Source organism: Mercurialis annua, linkage group LG7 (assembly GCF_937616625.2).
Source record: "Mercurialis annua linkage group LG7, ddMerAnnu1.2, whole genome shotgun sequence".
Lineage (NCBI taxonomy): Eukaryota > Viridiplantae > Streptophyta > Magnoliopsida > Malpighiales > Euphorbiaceae > Mercurialis > Mercurialis annua.
The window spans coordinates 30,205,969-30,220,142 of NC_065576.1; the positions used below are offsets into that span (position 1 = coordinate 30,205,969).

Consider the following 14,174-nt stretch of genomic DNA (forward strand, 5'->3'; position numbering starts at 1 on the left):
TCTATCTTTCTAATTAGATTAGTTAAAGTACATATAGAAATGACTAAAAGCCTAAACCTAGAGTTAATATAAGACATAACACCATATATATATATATATATATATATATATATATATATATATATGTTGTCCACTTCATTTATGTGTATGCATGTAATATAACATAAGAAAGAAAGAAACATAAAATGAGTGGGTGAGTAATAGTGTCTGTGCAGCAAGTGAGAATTGTTATAATACAAAATAAAATAGTTAGGTTCATTTAAGTCCTTCTTTCTTAACAAGTTCTTTAAATGGTACTTATAGTATAAATGCATAATTGAAGTTTAGAGGTCAAGATTGTTTCTTTTCTCGTTGGTTGCTTTTTGGTTGCTCGGTGCTAGTTGGTTGTTTTATAATTGCTCGTTAGTTGCTCGCTAATTGCTTTATAATTGCTCGTTAGTTACTCGTTGTATGGGATTTTATTTATTCTATTTTATTAACTACTATAACTAACTAATATTATAAGGTCATTTTGAATGACAAATGATAGTTGGAAATATTATTATATTTTTTATTTGATGAATGATATTTAATTAAATTAAACAGACAATATTTAATAATAAACAAGACTATATGACAAATGTAGAATTAATAATTTAATTAATATTAAATAGAGAAAAGTTAAAAAAAATTAAAGTGACAAGTGTTGAATGTAAAAGACAAGTGTTGACAATGTAAGTGAACCTATTACATATAGAGGAAATGTCATTAGTATGAGGTATGATAACGTTTTTCTATATATATCTTGATATATTGGTGGTATATATTTTATAAAATTAATTAAATACAAAAAACATAAAACATGCAATACAGTATTTATATTTAGATTATAGGATAAATTACAACAATAAAGAGTATAATCCGGTGGGCTGAGTTGGGTTAATATAAAAGGAGTGTTTTCGTATAGTTAACAATTCAAAAAGCGTATTTCTGCTATTGTTTCTTTAAGGGCGTATAAGTGCTAATGTTTGTATCAAATCAAGTATATGTGAACAAACCCCAAAATAATTATGACCCAAAATTTCCCAAATCCAAATAAGCACACCCAAAATATTCATTTTCCACCTCTAATTCAATTGAGTTAAAAGACTAAATTAAAAAAAATTGATGTATTACCCCACTTTTATTTCTATCAACGATTTCATCACTTATATTTAAAAATTAATTTATCCAAAGTTCTTTAATTAGTTAACTAACACCAAAAATAAATAGAGAGACTGAACTATTACAGAAATAAAAGTAAGAGATCATATCATTTGATCTTTAAATAGAATGGACTAAAATATGAATTATAATATATGTGGTAGACCAGTGTTACCACAATTCGCTTTTTCCTTAGAATACCACGAATTGTGTCGTGTTTCCCAATTCACGGTACTCTGGAGTACCATAAACGCTTTGATACACGTATTGGGACTTCATGGAAAGAGTTCCATAAACTGTTGAAAAGAAAAAGAAAAAAGACTAAAAAAATAAATTGCAGACCAAGAATGAAAAAGATGAACAGTAATAAAAAGGTATCTGACGTTTTAGTTGTTTAAAACAGTACAATTTTTTAGGGTTTTATGATCTTAGGCTTATAGCCTCAATAAATACATTTCTTATTTTCAATGTATTTAATCAAGACCCAGACAATCACACTTTATTCAAAAAAAAAAGTTTTAACTTAAATTCCCTTTGACATAATTTTAAGAGTTTTACTTCAATTAATGTATATTAATTAACAACAAAAAATAAAAAACCAAACCTACTATTAATAAAGGTAAAAAGCTCACTTTAGTCCCCAATATCAGACCAAAAGAATTAATAAGATCCTGAGATCAAAGTTGGCTCACTTTGGCCCCTGACTTTGTTCAAAAATGGTTTAGATAACACCAAAAATTTAACTCCGTGAGTTTTTCAGTCAAGTGTGATGTGACACGTATGGACAAAGTTCAAAAATATCCTTAATGTTTAAAATATTTACCAATTTTATATTTAAAACTTTTTTTAACCATTTTCACCCTCTTTTTCATTTAAATATCAATAATTAAATACAATTTAAAAATAAAATGTTTATTAAACAATCCAAAATCAATTAAACACTTCGAAATCTAATTAAAAAAAATCGAAATCCAATTAACAAATTGATCGCCGAAAAAAATCAAACAAAAATTAAATAAATAATTATTTATTTTTTCACGAATACAATATTTATTTTAATCGGAGACACCACCATCAAACCATTGCTGAAAAAAAAAATTAAAAAATTAAATAATTTTTTTTTCAATTCAGGAGCCCCACTACGGTGCGTTTGCTCTCTTTAATTCTTCCGGTCTGACTTCAGGAGTTAAAGTGAGCCTTTTGCCTAATAACTAAACATAAAACAAAATGGAACACGTCTCTTTTCTACTCTATTTAAAATTTAGTTAAATTAGTAGTAAAAATGGAATATATATACCTTTTTATCTGGAATTAAACTATATTTTAGAAAAAAAGTATAAAATTATTCTATAAAATATAATTTTATGTGTAAATATATAAGAAACGTTCTCAATAGGAAAGGTTCAACGTACCGCATATAAAAAGAGCGTACCCTAAGTCTACCCCTTAAAATCAAAACTAAAGTATTTTGTTTCCGTTCCCGTACCACGACCCGAAACGCACTGCGTTCCCATTAACACCGTGGTGGACTTTAGATTAATTTTATCTTTAAAATATTATAAAAGTGGAGCATTTGCCACCTATGGCATGAACATATGAAACATTTCGTAAAAAAAATCATATTAAATCTTTCTATTCCAAGAAATTAAACATTTAAAGTCATTAAATTTGAAGAAGAAAAAATGTATCACCAAAATTGAAATATTTTAGTGTTCCGTGGCTCCTAATTCTTTTAGCCAAGATTAATGACACAAAATGATGTTTCATCTACTAGAAGACAGACATTTTCTGATAAATAATCAGCTATATAATAGAGAGATGTCTCAGTTTTAACATGAAGAAAGCTGGATTACATTCAAGTTGACAAACAAACTGAAGAATAAAAAAAAAGATGCAGCTACAAATTAAGCGTCTTCTTCCTGGAATGGGATGAGTGGCTATTAGCAAAGCTTAGTGCATAAACAGCGACGACGGAATCCTTTGCAGCGGCCACCAGAAAAAGCTTCATTCCTACACACCATAGCACAGTTGTGGTCTCTTGCGCATGGTCCTTTGAAATAATGGCTCGGTGACTCACAAACCCTAGCTTCAGCTGGTACCATCACTTCTTCTGCAAAAACAAATATCAAGCACATTCTCATAATGTTAAAAGTTTATGGAACATAAAAGTTATCTAATATGAATGTGATCTTACGAGAGGTGAAAAGAATGAGCAGCAGCAGCAAAACCCCAAAGAACCTCTTCTCCATCTGTTTTAGGTTAAATAGCTCTCTCTTTATGCTTTCTTTCAAATGTCAATATATATATACACAGATTAATTGTTTGGATAGGAATGTGTTGGTACAAATTAAAAGTAGAATATTTTCACGTGAATCACGCAAACCCCAAAGAACCTTATTCACATGCTATCCTACTCATACTCTTGTTCTTTTCTGGCATTAGCTTTGGTTGCTCAGTTTGCAGAGATCTCGAAATATACTGTCTTTATAATAAATGTTAGAAAATATGCAGTTAATAAAAGTTTTATTAAAAACAAAAATAGAATATAAATAAAGGAGAAATTCTTAGGTAGACTCAGTTCATCACGTCATCCGTAGAATAAACCTATTACATTATGAGACGTCATTAAAATAATGGCACTATCGTAATATTACTATTCAAAAGTGTAAATAAGTAATAAACAAAATTACAATAGTGTCACTATTTTAATGACATGTCATAGTGCAATAGGTTAGTTCACAGATGACGTGGTAGACTGAGTCTACCTAAGAATCTCTCTAAATAAAGATATAATAGAGTTTTTAAGAGTTTAACTCCAACAAATATTACAAAATACTATCAAAGAAGTTAATTTCAATTAAGATTGAGAAGTTTAGTGCAAATATAAGTATGAAATAAAATTAGGATATCACAAACAATGGGTTATCTTTTTGCTGCAATTTAGCATACTATTATTGATACTATAATTTGTGTTTGAAGTATTTGTAGTATATAGACGCCACTACAACAGATGTTGCTTTTACCGGCGGTTTCGTAGGGACGGTTTTGTTAAATGCCCCAACAATTTATAATTAGAAAAATACGATTTCGTAGAGGCGGAAGACTCAGCCGCGCCAAGTATTTAAGTTTTATAGGGGCGGAATGTAGGGGCGGTTGATAAAATAAAAGTAATTTTCTTTCTCTTTCTTTTTTGGACTTTTGTAAAATCCGATTCAATTTTTAAAATTAGAAAAAATACGATTCACTTTTATTTTCTTCGTCTCTTCAGCTGTTCTCCACCATCACCTTTTCTTCTTCCTCTCTTCGATTCACTCCGAGTACAAGCGCTGCTCTTCGTCTCTTCAGCTGCTCAGTCGAAATCATCAATGATGGGTTTTATCATCTTTCTCAGTTCTCAATTTTTAGGTTTCCACTGTTCTTTTATTGAGTTTTATCATATTTCTCCTTCAATCTGCAAATAGGTCATTGCTCTTTTTAATGATTGGTTTTATCTTCTAGGGTTTTTAATTAATTGATAGATCTTTCCGAACGATTTGCAAAAGTTAGGGTTTTGAGCTTGCTATCTTTCATCAATTCAAATCACAATCTGGATCAGCACTAGATCGGTAAGTTTTGATTGTTCTTTTTAATTGTTATGATTAGCAATATTACACCCTTTATAGGACCTGTTTAAATGTCAATGAATTTAAACAGTTAATGATTAGCAATCTTACACCCTTCCTTTTTTTCTTGAGCCAGAGTTGGGGGGGCTTTTGCGGAATAAATGAATTTCTATATAAAATTAAAACTGAGATAGTTACCTTTCAGAAAATTCTAACGATAGTAGAAGGCCTGCGCTTTATTCTTCTGAAAGTGGGAGAAAAGATAAAACTGATTTTTAATCCAAATTCAAGTTTAAGTGTTAGAGTTCTAAACTTTAGATTTTAATTGCATTGGAGTTAATAATTAGCAATATTAGACCCTTCAGCTTAATTTTACCTTTAGAGACGTGCATTTTTTGCTTATTTGATCAATGCCAATGAGGCAACATTGTCTTCTGTATTGCAATTATAAAACTGTGATATCAAGCTTATTTCAGTATTTATTAGAACTTTTTACATATGGTTTTACTGGTGGTACTTCTGTTGTCCTGTTTTTGTTGCCTTTCTAGAATTGAGAATTATTATGTAGATCATTGATCATCAGAAACTTGTTAATAATGATAACTTTCTGGGATTCATTATCTGCTGATTTTATATGAAGTTTATACTTTAAAATGTTGTTAACAGTGTTTTGTTAAAATATTAAATACATTTTTCCTATCTTTTCATATGCAATAAAACAGCTTATTAGGAATTAGCTGGATGCGCCCTTGTTTCTACTAAGCTGTTAGTTTTAGCTGTATAGAGTATGATCATCATCAATCATTTTCTATTTGTATCTATATATACTAGTACTTTGCTTTTAAATGGGTTATTACTGTTTGTGCTTGTGCCCTCCAGAAGATGAATATGTCAAACATTTTTTATTGTTTTTATTGTATGGGCTTGTTTATGGATTCTTTTTGTGGAGACTAACTCTGGTGTTACACCAATGCAGATTAAGAGAGATCAAAATACTGCACAATCTTTGTGGAGGGCCAAATATTGTCCCGCTGCTTGATATTGTTAGAGATCAGCAATCAAAAGTTTAATCTTTGAACATGTGAATAATACTGATTTTAAAGTGCTTTATCCAACATTATCAGACTATGATATGCGGTATTACATTTACGAACTTCTGAAGGTAAGCCGCTTTATCTTGTTATTTAAATTGGAATATTGGTAGAACTTTTGCTCAATCATTTGCAATTCATTTTAATTGTTTATCTTTTTGGTTAGTAGTTTTGTTGAGTTCTACATGAAGTTTTTTGTTCTGGTGGTTCTTTTTTTATGACCGTTGCAATCGTTGTTTGTGGTAAACTGTTTCCAATTTACAACATTCGTTTCTCTCTGTGTCTCTTTTTCTTGTAACCTTTTTGTTCTTCTTTTAGTATACAGTGGTAGATTGGCTTTTCATGCATTTCAAGGGTTGTGTTATTATTTTTGTTGGTTTAGTTTGTAGTTTTGGGTCTTTAAGAAACTTAAGTCATCATTGGTGTGGCTAACTATGTGTTTATTTTAGTGTAATCCGTGCTTTATGTGCATTTAGACTTGGTGTTTGAATCCCTGAACTTTTTCCATATTTCCCGTTTAGTCCCTGAATTGCAATTCATCGTTACTCGTTCTGTTTGTCTCTCGGCGATAGTAATAATAAAAACGCAGTTAAAAAAAAGCAAAAAGGGGGTGCAACACGAGTAGAGGTGGCCATGGGCCGGGTCAGCCTGTGAACCGGCCCGGTCAAACCCGGCCCGGAACCGGTCAAACTCGGAACCGGACTAAAACCGGCCCGGAACCGTATAAAGGGCGGTTCCAGGACGGTTCCATATTTGTTGAACCGTGAACCGGCGGTTTCAGGTCGGAACCGGCGGTTCAAAGGTCAAACCCATTGATAAAAAAATATATATTATATATTTAAAATATATATTATATCTTTATCATATAATATATTTATTTTTGCAATAAAATACATGTTATATTTGTTTTGGTTAAAATTTTGGTTAATATTTTAATTTTTTTTCTAAATCTTTATTTTTTTACAATACTATCTCCGTGAGTTATTTTATTATTAAATTACATTTTTTAGTAATTAAATTTTAATTTTATTTTAATTCTTTTTAAACCGTCCTAAAACCGAAACAGGAACCGTCCGGTTCCGAACTGTCATGGAACCGTCTTTTAGGCGGTTCCGGGCCGGTTCCACTTTTTTTGAACCGAGACCCGGCGGTTCCGAACCGAAACCGCCGGATTATGAACCGTGGCCACCTCTAAACACGAGGACTTCCCAGGAGGTCACCCATCCTAATATTGCTCTCGCCCAAGCACGTTTAACTTCGGAGTTCTGATGGGATCCGGTGCATTAGTGCTGGTATGATCGCACCCGTCATACCTTGCACGATCATCACATATATCTGCTATCTTGCAACTCATTCAACCAAAATAAAAACTATCTTTAAAAGTACGTTTTGGTCCCTGAACTTTTTCCATATTTCCCGTTTACTCCCTGAATTGCAATTCATCGTTACTCGTTACTCGTTAGGTTTGTCTCTCGGCGATAGTAATAATAAAAAAACGCAGTTTAAAAAAAGCAAAAAAGGGGTGCAACACGAGGACTTCCCAAGAGGTCACCCATCCTAGTACTGCTCTCGCCCAAGCACGTTTATCTTCGGAGTTCTGATGGGATCCGGTGAATTAGTGCTAATATGATCGCACCCGTCATACCTTGCACGATCATCGCATATATCTGCTGCCTTGCAACTCATTCAACCAAAATAAAAAAATATCTTTAAAAGTACGTTTTGATCCCTGAACTTTTTCCATATTTCCTGTTTAGTCCCTAAATTGCAATTCATCGTTACTCGTTACTCGTTCTGTTTGTCTCTCGGCGATAGTAATAATAAAAAAACGCAGTTCAAAAAAAGCAAAAAAGGGGTGTAACACGAGGACTTCCCAGGAGGTCACCCATCCTAGTACTGCTCTCGCCCAAGCACGTTTAGCTTCGGAGTTCTGATGGGATCCGGTGCATTAGTGCTGGTATGATCGCACCCGTAATACCTTCCACGATCATCGCATATATCTGCTGCCTTGCAACTCATTCAACCAAAATAAAAACTATCTTTAAAAGTATATTTTGGTCCTTGAACTTTTTCCATATTTCCCGTTTAGTCCCTGAATTGCAATTCATCGTTACTCGTTACTCGTTACTCGTTCTGTTTGTCTATCGGCGATAGTAATAATAAAAAAAACGCAATTCAAAAAAAGCAAAAAAGGGGTGCAACACGAGGACTTCCCAGGAGGTCACCCATTCTAGTACTGCTCTCGCCCAAGCACGTTTAGCTTCGGAGTTCTGATGGGATTTGGTGCATTAGTGCTGGTATGATCGCACCGTCACACCTTGCACGATCATCGCATATATCTGCTGCCTTGCAACTCATTCAACCAAAATAAAAAATATCTTTAAAAGTACGTTTTGGTCCCTGAACTTTTTCCATATTTCCCGTTTAGTCCCTGAATTGCAATTCATCGTTACTCGTTACTCGTTCTGTTTGTCTCTCGCGATAGTAATAATTAAAAAAACGCAGTTCAAAAAAAGCAAAAAAGGGGTGCAACAAGAGGTCACCCATCCTAGTATTGCTCTCGCCCAAGCACGTTTAACTTCGGAGTTCTGATGGGATTCGGTGCATAAGTGCTGGTATGATCGCACCCGTCATACCTTGCACGATCATCGCATATATCTGCTGCCTTGCAACTCATTCAACCAAAATAAAAACTATTTTTAAAAGTACGTTTTGGTCCCTGAACTTTTTCCATATTTCCCGTTTAGTCTCTGAAATGCAATTCATCGTTACTCGTTACTCGTTCTGTTTGTCTCTCGGCGATAGTAATAATAAAAAAAACGCAGTTCAAAAAAAGCAAAAAAAGGGTGCAACACGAGGACTTCCAAGGAGGTCACCCATCCTAGTACTGCTCTCGCCCGAGCACGTTTAACTTTGTAGTTCTGATGGGATGCGGTGCAATAGTGCTGGTATGATCGCACCCATCATACCTTGCACAGTCATCGCATATATCTGCTGCCTTGCAACTCATTCAACCAAAATAAAAACTATCTTTAAAAGTACATTTTGGTCCCTCAACTGTTTCCATATTTCCCGTTTAGTCCCTGAAATGCAATTCATCGTTACTCGTTCTGTTTGTCTCCCGGCGATAGTAATAATAAAAAAACGCAGTTCAAAAAAAGCAAAAAAGGGGTGCAACACGAGGACTTCCCAGGAGGTCACCCATCCTCGTACTGCTCTCGCCCAAGCACGTTTATCTTCGGAGTTCTGATGGGATCCGGTGAATTAGTGCTAGTATGATCGCACCCGTCATACCTTGCACGATCATCGCATATATCTGCTGCCTTGCAACTCATTCAACCAAAATAAAAAATATCTTTAAAAGTATGTTTTGATCCCTGAACCTTTTCCATATTTCCTTTTTAGTCCCTAAATTGCAATTCATCGTTACTCGTTTCTCGTTCTGTTTGTCTCTCGGCGATAGTAATAATAAAAAAACGCAGTTCAAAAAAAGCAAAAAAGGGGTTGCAACACGAGGACTTCCCAGGAGGTCACCCATCCTAGTACTGCTCTCGCCCAAGCACGTTTAGCTTCGGAGTTCTGATGGGATCCGGTGCATTAGTGCTGGTATGATCGCACCCGTCATACCTTGCACGATCATCGCATATATCTGCTGCCTTGCAACTCATTCAACCAAAATAAAAACTATCTTTAAAAGTACGTTTTGGTCCCTGAACTTTTTCCATATTTCCCGTTTAGTCCTTGAATTGCAATTCATCGTTACTCGTTACTCGTTCTGTTTGTCTCTCGGCTATAGTAATAATAAAAAAAACGCAGTTCAAAAAAAGCAAAAAAGGGGTGCAACACGAGGACTTTCAACCAAAATAAAAACTATCTTTAAAAGTACGTTTTGGTCCCTGAACTTTTTCCATATTTCCTGTTTAGTCCCTGAATTGCAATTCATCGTTACTCGTTACTCGTTCTGTTTGTCTCTCGGCGATAGTAATAATAAAAAAACGCAGTTCAAAAAAAGCAAAAAAGGGGTGCAACACGAGAACTTCCCAGGAGGTCACCCATCCTAGTACTGCTCTCGCCCAAGCACGTTTCGCTTCGGAGTTCTGATGGGATCCGGTGCATTAGTGCTGGTATGATCGCACCCGTCATACCTTGCACGATCATCGCATATATCTGCTGCCTTGCAATTCATTCAACCAAAATAAAAACTATCTTTAAAAGTACGTTTTGGTCCCTCAACATTTTCCATATTTCCCGTTTAGTCCCTGAATTGCAATTCATCGTTACTCGTTACTCGTGCTGTTTGTCTCTCGGCGATAGTAATAATAGAAAAAACGCAGTTCAAAAAAAGCAAAAAAGGGGTGCAACACGAAGACTTCCCAGGAGGTCACCCATCCTAGTACTGCTCTCGCCCGAGCACGATTAAATTCGGAGTTCTGATGGAATCCGTTGCATTAGTGTTGGTATGATCGCACACGTCATTCCTTGCACGTTCATCACATATATCCGCTGACTTGCAACTCATTCAACCAAAATAAAAACTATCTTTAAAAGTACGTTTTGGTCCCTGGACTTTTTCCATATTTCCTGTTTAGTCCTTGAATTGCAATTCATCGTTACTCGTTTCTCGTTCTGTTTGTCTCTCGGCGATAGTAATAATAAAAAAAACGCAGTTCAAAAAAAGCAAAAAAGGGGTGCAACACGAGGACTTCCCAAGAGGTCACTCATCCTAGTACTGCTCTCGCCGAAGCACGTTTTGCTTCGAAGTTCTGATGAGATACCGGTGCATTAGTGCTGGTATGATCGCACCCGTCATACCTTGCACGATCATCGCATATATCTGCTGCCTTGCAACTCATTCAACCAATGATCGCACCCGTCATACCTTGCACGATCATCGCATATATCTGCTGCCTTGCAACTCATTCAACCAAAATAAAAACTATCTTTAAAAGTACGTTTTGGTCCCTCAACATTTTCCATATTTCCCGTTTAGTCCCTGAATTGCAATTCATCGTTACTCGTTACTCGTTACTCGTGCTGTTTGTCTCTCGGCGATAGTAATAATAGAAAAAACGCAGTTCAAAAAAAGCAAAAAAGGGGTGCAACACGAAGACTTCCCAGGAGGTCACCCATCTTAGTACTGCTCTCGCCCAAGCACGATTAACTTCAGGGTCCTGATGGAATCCGTTGCATTAGTGCTGGTATGATCGCACACGTCATACCTTGCACGATCATCACATATATCCGCTGCCTTGCAACTCATTCAACCAAAATAAAAACTATCTTTAATAGTACGTTTTGGTCCCTCAACTTTTTCCATATTTCCCGTTTAGTCCCTGAATTGCAATTCATCGTTACTCGTTACTCGTTCTGTTTGTCTCTCGGCGATAGTAATAATAAAAAAAACGCAGTTCAAAAAAAGCACAAAAGGGGTGCAACACGAGGACTTCCCAGGAGGTCACCCATCCTAGTACTGCTCTCGCCCAAGCACGTTTAGCTTCGAAGTTCTGATGGGATACCGGTGCATTAGTGCTGGTATGATCGCACCCGTCATACCTTGCACGATCATCGCATATATCTGCTGCCTTGCAACTCATTCAACCAAATAAAAACTATCTTTAATAGTGCGTTTTGGTCCCTGAACTTTTTCCATACATCCCGTTCAGTCCCTGAATTGCAATTCATCGTTACTCGTTACTCGTTCTGTTTGTCTCTCGGCGATAGTAATAATAAAAAAAACGCAGTTCAAAAAAAGCATAAAAGGGGTGCAACACGAGGACTTCCCAGGAGGTCACCCATCCTAGTACTGCTCTCGCCCAAGCACGTTTCGCTTCGGAGTTCTGATGGGATCCGGTGCATTAGTGCTGGTATGATCGCACCCGTCATACCTTGCACGATCATCGCATATATCTGCTGCCTTGCAATTCATTCAACCAAAATAAAAACTATCTTTAAAAGTACGTTTTGGTCCCTGGACTTTTTCCATATTTCCCGTTTAGTCCCTGAATTGCAATTCATCGTTACTCGTTTCTCGTTCTGTTTCTCTCTCGGCGATAGTAATAATAAAAAAAACGCAGTTCAAAAAAAGCAAAAAAGGGGTGCAACACGAGGACTTCCAAAGAGGTCACCCATCCTAGTACTGCTCTCGCCCAAGCACGTTTAGCTTCGGAGTTCTGATGGGATCTGGTGCATTAGTGCTGGTATGATCGCACCCGTCATACCTTGCACGATCATCGCATATATCTGCTGCCTTGCAACTCATTCAACCAAAATAAAAACTATCTTTAAAAGTACGTTTTGGTCCCTCAACTTTTTCCATATTTCCCGTTTAGTCCCTGAATTGCAATTCATCGTTACTCGTTCTGTTTGTCTCTCGGCGATAGTAATAATAAAAAAACGCAGTTCAAAAAAAGCATAAAAGGGGTGCAACACGAGGACTTCCCAGGAGGTCACCCATCCTAGTACTGCTCTCGCCCAAGCACGTTTCGCTTCGGAGTTCTGATGGGATCCGGTGCATTAGTGCTGGTATGATCGCACCCGTCATACCTTGCACGATCATCGCATATATCTGCTGCCTTGCAATTCATTCAACCAAAATAAAAACTATCTTTAAAAGTACGTTTTGGTCCCTGAACTTTTACCATATTTCCCGTTTAGTCCCTGAATTGCAATTCATCGTTACTCGTTACTCGTTAGGTTTGTCTCTCGGCGATAGTAATAATAAAAAAACGCAGTTTAAAAAAAGCAAAAAAGGGGTGCAACACGAGGACTTCCCAAGAGGTCACCCATCCTAGTACTGCTCTCGCCCAAGCACGTTTATCTTCGGAGTTCTGATGGGATCCGGTGAATTAGTGCTAATATGATCGCACCCGTCATACCTTGCACGATCATCGCATATATCTGCTGCCTTGCAACTCATTCAACCAAAATAAAAAAATATCTTTAAAAGTACGTTTTGATCCCTGAACTTTTTCCATATTTCCTGTTTAGTCCCTAAATTGCAATTCATCGTTACTCGTTACTCGTTCTGTTTGTCTCTCGGCGATAGTAATAATAAAAAAACGCAGTTCAAAAAAAGCAAAAAAGGGGTGTAACACGAGGACTTCCCAGGAGGTCACCCATCCTAGTACTGCTCTCGCCCAAGCACGTTTAGCTTCGGAGTTCTGATGGGATCCGGTGCATTAGTGCTGGTATGATCGCACCCGTAATACCTTCCACGATCATCGCATATATCTGCTGCCTTGCAACTCATTCAACCAAAATAAAAACTATCTTTAAAAGTATATTTTGGTCCTTGAACTTTTTCCATATTTCCCGTTTAGTCCCTGAATTGCAATTCATCGTTACTCGTTACTCGTTACTCGTTCTGTTTGTCTATCGGCGATAGTAATAATAAAAAAAACGCAATTCAAAAAAAGCAAAAAAGGGGTGCAACACGAGGACTTCCCAGGAGGTCACCCATTCTAGTACTGCTCTCGCCCAAGCACGTTTAGCTTCGGAGTTCTGATGGGATTTGGTGCATTAGTGCTGGTATGATCGCACCCGTCACACCTTGCACGATCATCGCATATATCTGCTGCCTTGCAACTCATTCAACCAAAATAAAAAATATCTTTAAAAGTACGTTTTGGTCCCTGAACTTTTTCCATATTTCCCGTTTAGTCCCTGAATTGCAATTCATCGTTACTCGTTACTCGTTCTGTTTGTCTCTCGCGATAGTAATAATTAAAAAAACGCAGTTCAAAAAAAGCAAAAAAGGGGTGCAACAAGAGGTCACCCATCCTAGTATTGCTCTCGCCCAAGCACGTTTAACTTCGGAGTTCTGATGGGATTCGGTGCATAAGTGCTGGTATGATCGCACCCGTCATACCTTGCACGATCATCGCATATATCTGCTGCCTTGCAACTCATTCAACCAAAATAAAAACTATTTTTAAAAGTACGTTTTGGTCCCTGAACTTTTTCCATATTTCCCGTTTAGTCTCTGAAATGCAATTCATCGTTACTCGTTACTCGTTCTGTTTGTCTCTCGGCGATAGTAATAATAAAAAAAACGCAGTTCAAAAAAAGCAAAAAAAGGGTGCAACACGAGGACTTCCAAGGAGGTCACCCATCCTAGTACTGCTCTCGCCCGAGCACGTTTAACTTTGTAGTTCTGATGGGATGCGGTGCAATAGTGCTGGTATGATCGCACCCATCATACCTTGCACAGTCATCGCATATATCTGCTGCCTTGCAACTCATTCAACCAAAATAAAAACTATCTTTAAAAGTACATTTTGGTCCCTCAACTGTTTCCATA

General features: G+C 36.4%; 1 protein-coding gene, 17 non-coding genes and 4 pseudogenes across 18 annotated transcripts; all 22 read right to left on the reverse strand.

The window, feature by feature from the left end:
• Positions 1–2,966: 2,966 nt before the first annotated feature.
• Positions 2,967–3,487, reverse strand: LOC126656181 (defensin-like protein 1). The gene is made up of 2 exons (XM_050350687.2): positions 3,377–3,487; positions 2,967–3,292 (listed from the first exon to the last, which is right to left on the reverse strand). The coding sequence occupies exons 1-2, from the start codon at positions 3,429–3,431 to the stop codon at positions 3,123–3,125; spliced, it is 225 nt and encodes a 74-aa protein (XP_050206644.1). The 5' UTR covers positions 3,432–3,487; the 3' UTR covers positions 2,967–3,122.
• A 3,582-nt stretch (positions 3,488–7,069) lies between these two features.
• LOC126658877 (5S ribosomal RNA) lies at positions 7,070–7,175 on the reverse strand (annotated as a pseudogene).
• Positions 7,176–7,394: 219 nt separating this feature from the next.
• On the reverse strand, positions 7,395–7,513 carry LOC126658552 (5S ribosomal RNA). Its single transcript, XR_007634134.1, has one exon. It is a non-coding gene; the product is annotated as a 5S ribosomal RNA (ribosomal RNA).
• Positions 7,514–7,727: 214 nt separating this feature from the next.
• On the reverse strand, positions 7,728–7,846 carry LOC126658354 (5S ribosomal RNA). Its single transcript, XR_007633943.1, has one exon. It is a non-coding gene; the product is annotated as a 5S ribosomal RNA (ribosomal RNA).
• Positions 7,847–8,067: 221 nt separating this feature from the next.
• LOC126658829 (5S ribosomal RNA) lies at positions 8,068–8,186 on the reverse strand. The gene has a single exon (XR_007634401.1). It is a non-coding gene; the product is annotated as a 5S ribosomal RNA (ribosomal RNA).
• Positions 8,187–8,385: 199 nt separating this feature from the next.
• Positions 8,386–8,504, reverse strand: LOC126658879 (5S ribosomal RNA; annotated as a pseudogene).
• A 214-nt stretch (positions 8,505–8,718) lies between these two features.
• LOC126658853 (5S ribosomal RNA) lies at positions 8,719–8,837 on the reverse strand. The gene has a single exon (XR_007634425.1). It is a non-coding gene; the product is annotated as a 5S ribosomal RNA (ribosomal RNA).
• Positions 8,838–9,043: 206 nt separating this feature from the next.
• Positions 9,044–9,162, reverse strand: LOC126658568 (5S ribosomal RNA). Its single transcript, XR_007634150.1, has one exon. It is a non-coding gene; the product is annotated as a 5S ribosomal RNA (ribosomal RNA).
• Positions 9,163–9,376: 214 nt separating this feature from the next.
• Positions 9,377–9,495, reverse strand: LOC126658274 (5S ribosomal RNA). The gene has a single exon (XR_007633865.1). It is a non-coding gene; the product is annotated as a 5S ribosomal RNA (ribosomal RNA).
• Positions 9,496–9,894: 399 nt separating this feature from the next.
• LOC126657821 (5S ribosomal RNA) lies at positions 9,895–10,013 on the reverse strand. Its single transcript, XR_007633433.1, has one exon. It is a non-coding gene; the product is annotated as a 5S ribosomal RNA (ribosomal RNA).
• Positions 10,014–10,227: 214 nt separating this feature from the next.
• Positions 10,228–10,346, reverse strand: LOC126658868 (5S ribosomal RNA). The gene has a single exon (XR_007634442.1). It is a non-coding gene; the product is annotated as a 5S ribosomal RNA (ribosomal RNA).
• A 214-nt stretch (positions 10,347–10,560) lies between these two features.
• LOC126658874 (5S ribosomal RNA) lies at positions 10,561–10,680 on the reverse strand (annotated as a pseudogene).
• A 288-nt stretch (positions 10,681–10,968) lies between these two features.
• LOC126658871 (5S ribosomal RNA) lies at positions 10,969–11,087 on the reverse strand. The gene has a single exon (XR_007634446.1). It is a non-coding gene; the product is annotated as a 5S ribosomal RNA (ribosomal RNA).
• Positions 11,088–11,301: 214 nt separating this feature from the next.
• On the reverse strand, positions 11,302–11,421 carry LOC126658720 (5S ribosomal RNA). Its single transcript, XR_007634297.1, has one exon. It is a non-coding gene; the product is annotated as a 5S ribosomal RNA (ribosomal RNA).
• A 213-nt stretch (positions 11,422–11,634) lies between these two features.
• On the reverse strand, positions 11,635–11,753 carry LOC126658021 (5S ribosomal RNA). Its single transcript, XR_007633624.1, has one exon. It is a non-coding gene; the product is annotated as a 5S ribosomal RNA (ribosomal RNA).
• Positions 11,754–11,967: 214 nt separating this feature from the next.
• On the reverse strand, positions 11,968–12,086 carry LOC126658595 (5S ribosomal RNA). The gene has a single exon (XR_007634177.1). It is a non-coding gene; the product is annotated as a 5S ribosomal RNA (ribosomal RNA).
• A 206-nt stretch (positions 12,087–12,292) lies between these two features.
• Positions 12,293–12,411, reverse strand: LOC126658022 (5S ribosomal RNA). The gene has a single exon (XR_007633625.1). It is a non-coding gene; the product is annotated as a 5S ribosomal RNA (ribosomal RNA).
• A 213-nt stretch (positions 12,412–12,624) lies between these two features.
• Positions 12,625–12,743, reverse strand: LOC126658553 (5S ribosomal RNA). Its single transcript, XR_007634135.1, has one exon. It is a non-coding gene; the product is annotated as a 5S ribosomal RNA (ribosomal RNA).
• A 214-nt stretch (positions 12,744–12,957) lies between these two features.
• Positions 12,958–13,076, reverse strand: LOC126658355 (5S ribosomal RNA). Its single transcript, XR_007633944.1, has one exon. It is a non-coding gene; the product is annotated as a 5S ribosomal RNA (ribosomal RNA).
• Positions 13,077–13,297: 221 nt separating this feature from the next.
• Positions 13,298–13,416, reverse strand: LOC126658722 (5S ribosomal RNA). The gene has a single exon (XR_007634299.1). It is a non-coding gene; the product is annotated as a 5S ribosomal RNA (ribosomal RNA).
• Positions 13,417–13,616: 200 nt separating this feature from the next.
• Positions 13,617–13,735, reverse strand: LOC126658880 (5S ribosomal RNA; annotated as a pseudogene).
• Positions 13,736–13,949: 214 nt separating this feature from the next.
• LOC126658855 (5S ribosomal RNA) lies at positions 13,950–14,068 on the reverse strand. Its single transcript, XR_007634427.1, has one exon. It is a non-coding gene; the product is annotated as a 5S ribosomal RNA (ribosomal RNA).
• Positions 14,069–14,174: the final 106 nt, after the last annotated feature.